This window comes from Poeciliopsis prolifica, unplaced genomic scaffold (genome assembly GCF_027474105.1).
Source record: "Poeciliopsis prolifica strain line A6 unplaced genomic scaffold, Auburn_PproV2 SCAFFOLD001, whole genome shotgun sequence".
NCBI classification, from domain to species: domain Eukaryota; kingdom Metazoa; phylum Chordata; class Actinopteri; order Cyprinodontiformes; family Poeciliidae; genus Poeciliopsis; species Poeciliopsis prolifica.
In genome coordinates this window covers 24,307,159-24,319,644 of record NW_026562376.1, presented here as the reverse complement: position 1 = coordinate 24,319,644, position 12,486 = coordinate 24,307,159, and the positions used below count along the sequence as shown (strand labels likewise).

General features: G+C 40.8%; 2 protein-coding genes across 4 annotated transcripts in view; both read left to right on the top strand.

The window, feature by feature from the left end:
• Positions 1 to 6,105, top strand: part of LOC129362013 (alpha-1,3-mannosyl-glycoprotein 4-beta-N-acetylglucosaminyltransferase C-like) — a 37,250-nt gene extending 31,145 nt beyond the window's left edge. The window contains 4 exon segments of the mRNA XM_055033354.1: positions 4,194 to 4,339; positions 4,429 to 4,576; positions 4,719 to 5,282; positions 5,285 to 6,105. Of these exon segments, the coding sequence (XP_054889329.1) occupies positions 4,194 to 4,339; positions 4,429 to 4,576; positions 4,719 to 5,282; positions 5,285 to 5,883 (1,457 nt within the window). The 3' untranslated portion in view covers positions 5,884 to 6,105.
• Positions 6,106 to 6,791: 686 nt separating this feature from the next.
• The window catches only part of rnf141 (ring finger protein 141), a 22,648-nt gene continuing 16,953 nt past the window's right edge, over positions 6,792 to 12,486 (top strand). For 2 of the 3 annotated variants that reach the window (XM_055033646.1, XM_055033475.1), the window contains exons 1-6: positions 6,792 to 6,903; positions 9,465 to 9,660; positions 9,803 to 9,911; positions 10,461 to 10,642; positions 10,766 to 10,873; positions 11,487 to 11,650. In XM_055033646.1, the coding sequence (XP_054889621.1) occupies positions 9,530 to 9,660; positions 9,803 to 9,911; positions 10,461 to 10,642; positions 10,766 to 10,873; positions 11,487 to 11,637 (681 nt within the window). In that variant the 5' untranslated portion in view covers positions 6,792 to 6,903; positions 9,465 to 9,529 and the 3' untranslated portion in view covers positions 11,638 to 11,650. Of the gene's footprint in view, positions 6,904 to 9,461; positions 9,661 to 9,802; positions 9,912 to 10,460; positions 10,643 to 10,765; positions 10,874 to 11,486; positions 11,651 to 12,486 lie in introns of all 3 variants that reach the window. The other variant, XM_055033560.1, reaches the window with a different exon arrangement.

The following is a 12,486-nucleotide window of genomic DNA, read 5'->3' as shown; positions in this document are numbered from 1 at the left end:
TTATTAAATCTTTAGTTCTCCAGCCCAAAGCTTATCTCGTCTAACTTAATGCAGACTGCAGTCTTTCTGGTTTCAAACAAATTACAGCTCACTTGTTTATTCGTTTACCTTTCATCTGTTCTCACTTTTTCCGCTTAAAATGTCATTTTCATTGTTCGTTTCATAATTGGTTAATGTTTCATATTTTTATGGTGTAAACTGCCTTGTTTCATTTTATACAAATAACCTTACCTTTCTACTGTAAATAAAACAAAAGAAGAAAAAACGGCATTCATGTAAAAAGTACTTCAAAAAGGATCGTATCAAAGGTCACATTGCTGAGGAAGAAAATTAAAAACCAAATTGCTAACATTCAGCAGCGGAAAAGAGAACTACTTCCTAATTAAGTTAAAGGGGCAGTGTTCTGTAAAATCTACTTTTTTGTTATAATGTCATTCCTGCATCAGAAACAGTGTTGCTTTGATTCTTTCATGCATGTCCATTCATCTCCATGGCAACCATTCAGCTGTACAAAACACCTGGTTGGACCTAGCCCCGCCTTCAAGCCGCAGCTCCACCTCAGAGCTGCAGGTTCCAAGCCGTAAACGCCTTTGAAGAATCTCAAGTTAATAATATTTAACTCCCCTTTGGGATCAATCATTACTTTTTAATTTAATTGAACAGTTTCCTTTAATTACCTTATGCAAAAGCCAACTTTATTTGCTAAAGAATCTGAAGATAATTTAAAACCAAAAAAAAAATAAAACATCAAATACTATTTTTTTATGGCTTTTATCTTGTGCATATCACGATTTTTTTTATTTTTTGATAAATGTTTGAAAAGCATCAAGTCAACCTGATTGGACTCTTTCCATCCAGCTGCTAATCGTTTTTAAGCGCTCTAATATTTTTTTTTTCACCCTCCTTTTCAGGAAAGTTTCAAGCATCAGTTCTTATGTCTTTTATTCTTTCAGAGAGACTGGTTAACGCTCAGTGAAGAGAAACTCTCTGAGGATGTATTACTATTTGAAATGCAGACCCTCATTGGTATTCTCCTCTGTCTTTTTTATAATTTTTTTTTTATTTTATTTTACAGCCTCTAATCTAAAATGACTCCAGTTGTAGAAATGAGCTCCCTGGGCATGCATGCTGATAATTTGCTGACAAAAAAAAAAAAAAGATAATGAAAGAAACACCTCAGCAGAGTAGCATTTGAAGTAAAGGAAATTGCCCCACAAACCCTCCACCGCCACCCCAAACCTCAAACGTGGGGCTTATTTATCCCGCCGAACGCGGCTTCATTTCCATATAAATGTATGTGACCTATAGGAGGCTTGTTTGTTGCTTAGATTCGAGGAGAGAAAGCAAACAAAAATCTCATTTCTTAGGATTCTCCGTGGTGGAGTGAGCAGGCGGGCGGCCATTACGGTGCCTTGTTATATATTCCTCGCTCGTCTCAATATCAGATTTCGCAGGCTGCTGTCTCAGATAATGGTGTGTGTGAATGTGTGTGTGTGTGTTTTCCCGCCAAGGGTTTCATAATGTTGACTTGTGACAGCTGTCATTGTCTCTCTACTTCACTCTCTCAGGTGCCACCTTGGAGCTTTTTAATGACAGAAAAGCCAAAACGGCTCACTCTCTCCAGTCGGTGGAGGAATGAATGAATGAATGTATGATAAGGTCGGACTGGCTCCCACTTTTCCAGTTGAAAATCCAACTTCGGAGCGCATTCCAGTTGATTCTTCCTGCTGGGATGTCGGAATTTCCCAGCTCCAAGTAGAACTGGAACGCAGCGTTGCACCTGGTGTGCCTAAACTTCCTTGTTGAAAGAGGCAGTAATCATTCTGTATGAACATTTTTGAGGTTGAAGACATGAATAAACAAATCTCTGACATTATTTTCCCATTATTGTGGCAGTTGGCAAATAAAAATAAATTGGGTAATTCTAGCTCAACTAAAACCAGAGAAGTTTGGTCTGATTTAACTTCAGTGGGGGAAAAAAAGGTGAATGTATCTTAATTGATGAATGTAAACTTCTCGTTACACCTATATATTTTTTTACAGAACCTCCCATCAAAAAATCTGTCCTGTAAGAAATCCGTTTAATATGACCATATTTCGTGCCAGGAGCATTAGTTTCCCATCAGAAAATCCGTTTAAGAACGTCTGGACAATCATCTGGCCTGCAACAGCAGAACAGATGACTGACGTCTCAGCTTGAGAGCGGATTAACGAAACGATTCTTCAGTAGCAGCCATTTAGCCCCATCCAGTGAAAAACCTTCAAATCAGCCCTCTGCATCGGCCTCAGACCCCCCACGGTTACATCCGTCATGTCGAGTAGCTCAACAAAACGTAATTAAAGATGACGATCTGTCCAGGCTGTGATTGATGCCTCGGGGTTCAAGCTGATTATTATTCTGATTAAAGTTAGAATTATCCATTTTGTTAGATATGAATAACTGGCATCCAACTGTAAAGACAAGGATGATGAGAAAGGATACAGAAATACCTTTGCAGATTTCTGTATTCTGAGTTTTTTTTCCTTTTCTTTTTGCCGTTTTCTGACTTTTCAGTTCTTTCTTTCTTTCACTTTAGTGTTTCTTCAATCCACAAACATTCCAAACGATTAAATATCATCTGCGCTGATGTGTCTCAGATCCATAAAACAAGTTAACAGGAAATAAATGTACGTGTTGAGATCTGACTAAGAACCCTGTGATCTTGATGATTGGCACTCGGCTTCACAGCTCGGAGGGTTTAAAGTTTGAACGTCTGCTGGAGCCTGAAAGGGATTGAAAGAACATTTTCAAGAAAGATTCTGTGAATTTATGAAACGTCGTCATACTAATGAGGCGTCGTTTGTAAAGTCAGACTATCATTTGGAGGAGAAACACATATTTTCACTATATTAGTCATTCATTTATAAATGTCATGGTTTCAAACTACTTACTACCAAACTAAATGATTAACTAGCTAAAGCTATCTTGCTAAATGTTTAGTTGGTGGCTAAATATTTAGCTAACCAAATAAAAATGTAGCTCCAAACTAAAGTATTTTAGTTTCAGACTAAATATTTCAAACTAAGTATTTAGCTAGTGAGCTAAATGTTTACCTCCACACTAATAATTTGAAGCTAAATTTGTAGCAAGTTAGATATTTAGTTTCAAACTAAATACTTAGATAATTATTTAAATTGGAGATAAATATGAATATGTAAACTAAATATTTAGGTTTCTAATTAAACATTTAGTTAGAAACTGTGACATTTACTTTCGTGTAACAATGCTGTTGTCAGTTTATAAATCACTGAATGGCTCAGCCCCACATTACATTAAAGATATGTTATAGTTGTATCAATATCCCAGAACCTTCAGGTCTTCTGGTTCTGGTTCTACTCTGCAACCCCAGAACCAGAACCAAACGAGGAGAAGCAGCATTCAGCTTCTGTCCACCACAAATTTGGAACAAACTTCCAGAAAACTGGAAAACAGCTGAAACAATGAGTGCTTTTAAATCTCGACTAAAAACCCACCTGTTCAGAGTTGTTTTTGAAACATAATCAATTACGAATTTAACGATGGCATTTGATTTAATGTCATGTTTTGATTGTTGATTCTACGTTACATGACTTTGTGTTTTTGTGTTTATCATAAAAATCACTTTGAAATGCCTTGCTGCTGAAATGTGCTATACAAATCAAAATTTATTAGATTTTGTTGATTTATAAATGAATGAATGAGATTTTTCAATCTAAAAAATTAACTCCCATTTTTTTTTCTTTCATGACTTCCTCTATATATAAATAAATTATTGCTGTTAATTTTTGACTGTAATTTTACAAATGGCTCCCGATATGCAGCTCCTTTCCCTCTGGTCTACAGATGTCAGATCACACTCATCTGTGTTGCTACAGAAGCTCTGCTTTCTGGCTACCATGGTTAATGATGTAACCAGCTATTCTGTGCTATTGAAGATGCCTCTGTTACCGCCAGACATTCTGGTACTGCAGATTTTCTTAAGACTATTATTTTAGTCTTGCTTCAACTGCTTTACAGGCGTCATCCTGGCACCATCATTTAATTGACCTTCTTATTAAAATGAATCATATTTTCACAGATTTTTATCTCTAATACTTTGTGGCAAAGTATTAGAAAGGAACTGAAACATAAACAAATACCATTCCCACTTCCACTGCTTCTCTTTATTTCCCAGCAGTCACAGCTGTGATCATGAGGCTGCTGTGGAAGTCCGTGGACAAGATGAGGTGTTTGAGAAAACGATCCACGCTCCCCGTCCTCACCTTCCTGCTCACCGCGCTGCTCTTTTTCAACCTTTACGTGAACGATGGTTACGTCCTGGTACGAGTCTCGATTTGGAATCTAGCATCTAAAACCTCTGCTAGTTTTAGCAGACGTCATTCTTTGTTGATCTTTTGTTTGTGCTTTAGGAAGGCGAAAAGAGACAGCTGGGAGAGACGTTGATTCATCCTTCAAGCTCTGACAGATATGTGCACACGTTCAAAGATTTGTCCAATTTCTCTGGGAGTATCAATGTGACGTATCGCTACCTGGCTGGAATTCCTCTGTCAAGAAAAAGTAAGAAATATACCGGTAAAATGTGTTTTCATAAAGTTTATGAAAATATCTGGTTTCAAGTGTATACCATCTTGAATATGTCTGTTGCCAACTTGAGCATGAACATTTTATTTGTGACATGATAAGACTGATTTCATTTCAGAGTATCTTACCATCGGGTTGGCATCTGTCAAGAGAAAAAAGGGAAACTACCTCCTGGAGACGATCAAGTCCATCTTTGACCAGTCCAGCTACGAGGAGCTGAAAGAGATTGTGGTTGTGGTCCACCTGGCGGACTTTGACCTGGTCTGGTGTGAGAACGTGGTGCAGGAGATCACCAGGAAGTTCGCTCACCACATCATAGCCGGACGCCTCCTGGTCATCCAGGCCCCAGAGGACTTCTACCCTTCTCTGGACGGCTTGAAGAGGAACTACAACGATCCAGAGGACAGAGTCCATTTCCGCTCCAAGCAGAACGTCGACTACGCTTTCCTCCTGAACTTCTGCACAAATCTGTCGCACTTCTACATGATGCTGGAGGACGACGTGCGCTGCTCCCGGAACTTCCTGACGGCGCTGAAGAAGGTGATAACCTCCAGAGAAGGCTCCTACTGGGTGATGATGGAGTTCTCCAAGCTGGGTTACATCGGAAAGCTGTACCACTCCAGAGACCTGCCCCGCCTGGCTCACTTCCTCCTCATGTTCTACCAGGAAATGCCTTGCGACTGGCTCTCATCCACTTCCGGGGCCTGCTGGCTCAAAAGGACGTGATCCGCTTCAAGCCCTCGCTGTTCCAGCACATGGGCTACTACTCGTCCTACAAAGGCGTGGAGAACAAACTGAAGGACGACGACTTCGAGGAGGACTCCATAGACATCCCGGATAACCCCCCGGCTGGCATTTACACCAACATCAACGTCTTTGAGAACTACGACGCCACCAAGGCGTATAGCAGTATTGTTGATGAGTATTTCTGGGGGAAACCTCCCTGCACCGGAGACTTCTTCATCATAATCTTCAACAAATCAACAAAAATTAGCCGAATCAAAATCGTGACAGGGACGGAGGATCGGCAAAACGACATCCTTCACCACGGAGCTCTAGAAGTAGGCCAGAAGTCTGTGGAGACCAAACAGGGAAGACAGTGTTCATCCTACATCACATTAGGAGAATTTAAAGTGGGCAACATAGAGATTAATGACGTGGACCACAAGATTGGCTTTGACATTGAGTGTGTCAGAATAGTTGTCACGGCTAGTCAGAAAGAATGGCTCATCATCAGAACTATCAGCCTCTGGACCACACCGCCTATCAGTCAGTTAAAGTAGGGATGTTGAGGTCTTTCTGTACTTTTTAGTTTGATATGGCAAGTTCATTTTGGATTTTTACTGTGCTGTAAATTAAAATCAATCCATATTTTCATGGGTTGCTTAAAGATTTGTATATTTTCATTGTGATGCATCAACAACAGAACTGCTGTGTACATAAGGGCATTTGTAATACGATGTTCATTTTCTGAAGATCTATTTATAAAAAATATTTACACACTGCTGGAACTGTCTGGCTGTTTTTTTAAAGTCTTGCTAGTAATTTTAAGCTAGATTATAGATTTTTAAATTTTCAAAAGTGTAAGGCCTTACTTTAAAGAAAAAAGTCATTTCCCAAAGGTTTTTTTCAGCGTTTGCTTTGTCCTTTGTTGCCATCTGGTGGTATGTTACAAAACTCAGAGATAATTTTCAAATCAACATTTTTATACATTATATGACATTTTATTATACAGAAAGAACATGCAAACTCCAAAAAGAAAGACATTCTATCAGCCGGTTTATTAGATATAATCTTAAATTAAATTTGGTTGTACCATTACACAATGTATAAAGGCTCAAGGGATTTTAATACTATTTAAATTTATGGAAATTTGTGTTTACAATATCGTAGAAACGCAAATAATAGTATAATTGTTATTTTAAAAATTAGGATAAAATAAAGTGAAGTGGACTAAGAGGAATGAGTACAACTTTACTAGTGTTGACTTTTAATCACATTCTTTTTTTTCCCTTTTTTTTAACTCATACTTACAATCTGCTGTGACAGGAAACAAATAAGAGCACAAATGTCTGAAACAACCTCCGACAATTTACTTCCAATTGTTCCACGTGAACAAGGAGGTAAATTATGAGCAAATATTGAAAACCTTCGAACAGAAATGACCCAATCCACTTGCGGCGAACGACGAAGTGACGGTGATTGCGTCATCAAGCCGCGCCGCTGCGTGTTGTTGTGTTTGTCAAAGCAAGTTCTCGGCGAAGGCAGCGACGGAAGACTCAACTTTCTGGACGAGAAGTGTGGTGAGTTTGAGTGACGTTAATAATGTTCTCCGTCGTTAATAACCTTCACAGTCGCAGCGTTTCTTGTTCGTTGCTAGCATGTAGCCGGCTCGCTCGCTGCGGTTTGGCAGCAGAGCTGCTGCTTCTTGCTAGCTGACACAGCTTATCAGTAGAACTTTGAATTTGAACTGAGCTTCGGTTCAGTTGAGTTTGACCCGAAATGAATATTTTAAAAATGATAATAAGAGGAAGTGGTTAGCTGGATCTGAGTTCGCGTTTCAGCTTATTTGGTTTCAAATGGTTCTCAGTTGGCCAGCAGTCTGAATACAACGGTCCGTTAACATATTGTTAGAAATATATATATATTTTAAAGTAGACCTTTATTTACAACAACAGCTTAATAATACATGTATCAGTAATGTTGTATTTGAACTATACAGACTTATTTAGCACGGGGCTGCATAGTATTGGAAAATCTGCCAGCTGAAAAGTTGTTGAATGTTGTCATGGCATCAAATGTTGGTACATCATCTATATCCTCTGTGTAGATGATGACGATGTAGATGATGTCATTCCTCGCCTTCTCAGCTGTTATTACGACGTCACTGACACGGTGGACTTTAGTTTCTGGGCTCGGCCATCTTATCACATGCGTCAGGTGTAACTCTTCATTCCAGTAAAGTCCTTTGGTGCTTTGATACACGCTGACATTGTGATTGTGTGATTGTGGTTCATTGTGCAACCCTAATTTGCTGGATGTTTTCATGTCCTGAATGTTTTTGTACAGCCACACTAAAAGTGTTTGCAACAAACCACACAACTAAGTAATGAGTTACACACACCTATTATCCTCTCTCAGCTGTAAATATTGAAACTATTCATAGAACAAGATATGATCAGCACAAGTCTGAGTATCCATTAGTGTTTTGTATATAATTCAGGGTTTCCCCCAGTGCATTGTAAGCCTGGCGGGCCACCAGGCTTTACTTGTGCCCCCACCAGGCTAACCATTGCTTATTTATTTAAGTCTTTTAACAATGTTTGCATGTATTAAGACTTTATTGTTGGTGTTCAGGTATTAATCTTCCAAACTTTCAGTAATACATAATTATCAAGTGATCTTTTCAAATTTCCTGTCAATTTCAAACATTTTTTAACTTGAAAACACCATGGGCCGCTGGATGAATGACTGACCTAGTACCCAATGACGAGGCTTAGCAAGTGTTCTGGGTGAAGCCTTGTAATTTGACATAAACATCTATAATAGGATCTAAACATTCTTTTTCTGAAACTGGAAAGCAGCCAGTATTGCACCTGTTAAGATAAGATAACATTGTTTATTATGAGTATAATATTGTTATCAATGCCATTCATTTAATATTGTTTTGGTTGAAAACATAGGCATCGGCAAAAGTCAATTCAGAAATACTGTCTTGATCCCAGAGGGAAGTTAGATGTTCTTGTAACTCATTATTCAAAAGTTCTTGTAGCAGTCTGTGTTGCCGCAGATCTGAAGAAGCTTCTGACTGAAGACACTCGTTGTAAAGAAGTCTCATGAAGAAGCTCAGGGTTGTTCATGATGTTCTCGGTTGTCTGAGGAATCCTCCTTTCCGCCGCCATCTGCGGTGTCGTTCACGCGCACACACACTCCTTCGGTCTCACACACTGTGGCCGCTATAGAGACGGGTGTTGGTCAGAATAAGGATAAAAATAATCCTGTCGGAATGAGCAATGACTTGATTAGTCGCACGTTAAATAAAAATGAGCTCCATCATTTCCATTCTGATAATTAATATTTCCTGAAGGGAAATTTTGTTCACAGAGACTTTATAATCCATTTTATTTCTGGTGTGGGTTGTTAGCAATTTTTTATTTATTTTTTTTACCTTTGGTTTTATGTTTTATTTTGGATAGTTAAAATATCTTCCAGTTTCTGTGTAGAATGTGCTGCACAAAATGAAAGTTTATTGCGAGGTGAACTAGCATTATTATGCCATTGCAAATAAATGACTAAGCAAATCACCAGGACAATTTATTGTGAAATTTGTTATTGTGACAGACATAAATATAAAAACAGAAAACAAACGCCTCAAAAATGGAGTAAATTACATCTTCTTAAAGTGCAGAATATTTTTAAATTTTTGTTTTTACGTTCTATGGATGATTATAATTTTAGCCAGCTGATTTTAACTGATTTATTAATCTGTTTGTATTTTGTTTGAACTCTCCAGCTCCTTAACTGACATGCCATTACTGGCTGGCAGTTGCAGTTTTAAAACACGATTTTATACATTTTTCATTTAATTTCATTCAGTCTAATGATTGAGATTCAACCGTTAGGCTGGAGGTGGTCCGCTTTCAGCCTCCACACTACGACTGTTCATGTTTATCACACATATTTCAAAACAATCTGACCTTCCTGTCAGTGCAGGAAGTCCGCGGCTGCCTTTGGTTGGAACAGGAACAGGAACTTCTTATGAAGTGTCCCCTTCATAAGAGCCGAAGGGGACACTCAAGAGAACAACAACGCAGCCTTAGAGAAGAACATTTGATCTGTTTTAAGAAGTTCGCTTTGCCAGCAGGTGCTGTGAAACTGAATGAAGTGCTGCCCCCTGCTGGACGGTAAAGTACTGCCGCTGCTTCCAGGATGGGCCAGCAAATCTCAGGTCAGATAAACCATCTGCCTGAGAAGCTGGTGAAACATGCTGGACTGGTCCGAGACGGTGGCTACCTGACCTACGAGGAGTTCTTGGGCAGAGTAGCTGAGCTCAATGACGTGTGAGTGTCAACACCACATTCTGTCATTGTCATCACGCATTTACCCCAGCGCCAACAGACTTCGGCACTCCAGATGAAGTATGTCGGAAAGCCTTCCGGTCGAATCCGTTTGATTTGTTTACGACATTTTCTCTCCTCTCAGGACGGCCAAGCTAGCTGCCGGGCAGCAGAAGCACCTTCTGTTTGAGGTCCAGCCCGGTTCTGATGCCTCGGCCTTGTGGAAGGTGGCCGTCCGGATCGTCTGCACCAAGGTGACATCCTGGAGTAGCGCCGGTCCACATTCGACTGTGCTTGAATTCAAACGTGTTTCACGAAGGACGGCACACCGAACAATGTTACATGCTGAAAACAGAGCAACCGTTGTTTTCTAGCAACAGGCTAATTTTACAAACCCAGTCCTTTGTTGGACCTTTTTATTTTCAAAGAACTTAAAGTGGAAGATTTCCGTCACATATGCCAAATTACTGTGACTATTAGCAAAAAGAAAAAAGATGAAAATGCATCTTAGAGAGAAACAAATTCAGAACCCATCGGATCGCAGTAGAACTGTGGAAATGTTCTCATTGGTAGATCATCCAGCAGGACATTGTGCATTTTAGATTTTTATTTGTTGATGGGTTTGAGCTGTTTGTTTTTTTTTTTTTTATTTAGTTGTTCCCGTCGAATTTGTCCCCAAAGTTACCAGAACAATCAAAATGTCTCCACTTTCAAAAATACAAAGAAAGCACCAATAAATCGGCCTTGACCTCTGTAACCGTTTTTGGTGATAGACGATCCGGTTTGAATTTGTCGTCTCTCAGATAAACAAGGAGAACGGCGTGGTGGAGGCGTCTCGCATCATGAACCTGTATCAGTTCATCCAGCTGTACCGGGACATCACCAGCCAGGCGGCCGAGGTTCTGTCAGCAGAGGGCGCCGTCAGGGGCTCGTCCGCCCAGCTGCCCTCCACCGACTCCTGCCAGGCCAGCATGTGGATGGGGAGGTCAGGACACAGGAGTGGCTCTTCTTCAGCAGAGAGCGTTCACATTTTTAATTAGCAGGGAGGGAAAAAGTGATGGTTCTGCAAGCTGTTGTGGAGCTGAATGGTGTGTGTTACTGTGTGCAGGGTGAAGCAGCTGACCGACCAGGAGGAGTGCTGCATCTGCATGGACGGAAAGGCTGACCTCATCCTGCCCTGCGCTCACAGCTTCTGTCAGAAATGCATCGACAAATGGTGAAGCTTGCTTTTTTTTATTGTATTGTATTTTATTTTATTTTATTCACACATAAGAACAACAAGGTCAATAAAGCAGCTGTGAGGCGATGCACTTTTACAAGAGTCTTCTTCTTCTTTAAGTCTTTAATGCAGAATCAGAATAATGCATTTGTTAGCAGCGTCAGGGTTTCCCCCAGAAAACTTGCTCAGCCTGGCGGTTGGGGCTCAGCCTGGCGGTTGGGGCTCAGCCTGGCGGTTGGGGCTCAGCCTGGCGGTTGGGGCTCAGCCTGGCGGTTGGGGCTCAGCCTGGCGGTTGGGGCTCCGCCGCGTTTCGGATGTTTAAAGTTGACAGGAAATTTTAAAATATCACATGATAGTTATGTTATTGGAAGATTAATGCTTGAAAACTGACTATAACTTCTTTAAAAAATGCAAACCTTTGAAAAAAAAATAATAATAATAATGATAAATCAGCAATGTTTAGCCTGGTGAGAGCACAAGTAAAGCCTGGCAGACCGCCAGGCTCATAATGACTGGAGCAGCATGATGGCTGACATAAACGTATTGTTTATGCCGGAGCCGTTTATGGTGGCTTCTCATTGACGTCGCGTGGCGTTTTCTGCGTTGGCAGGAGCGGCCGCAGCCGGAACTGCCCCATCTGCCGGCTGCAGGTGACGGCTGCCAACGACTCGTGGGTGATGTCCGACTTCCCCTCAGAGGACGAAGTGGTCAGCTACATCCTGAACCTGGCCGATGAGGCGGGCCACCCACACCAGCCCTAACACGCCGCGCACAGTAAGGGAGGCCAGCGCTTCGCCTGATTAAACACACAGTGACACTTTGACTGGGGAGATCTTTATGTTCCACGTAAACAGCAACTGGTAGCGTCTTCCTTGTGATTTAACGGCAGACACCAAGTTACTGTTCAAGGCCTCAAATTCCCAGAATGCACTTGGCAGCTTGAGTGTTCCTTCTTGTGTTCTTTGTTGTTCCAAACAGGACTGTGCTCCATAACACACACACACACACACACACACACACACACACACACACACACACACACACACACACACACACACACACACACACACACACACAGAGCTCTGGTGAGACGTTCACATGTACCTGTCATCAGCATGAATCATTTTGGGCTTTTAATGATGAATCAGAACTGGTTCAAATATACATTCAGATTCAATTTATATAAATTCTTATTCAGAATTAGTTTCCAAGGGGAAATTAAAGGTGCAGTATGATGTAAAATTGACTCATGTTCTCATCAGAAATGTACCTGGAGGGTTACCTTGATCCTTCTATGCACATTTGGTTGTCATGGAGATTCAATGATTCCTCATTCCGCTGTGCAAAACGCCTGGTTGGACCTAGCCCCGCCTTCAACGAGAAAGCTCCTCCCCAGAGCTGCAGTTTTCAAGCTTCTGCCTCACAGAGCAGCCCTCCGCTCAGCTCCTTCAGACTAGCCAGCATCAATTAGCAAACACCTGGTGGAACTGGGCATCTGCTGAGTTACTGCTCAGTGAAATGCTGGTAAAGGGTTAATAGAGGAGCCATATTGGGATGACTTCCTGAGGGCGGAGTTTCACAAAGAGACCCAATTTCAATGGGTTAAATTA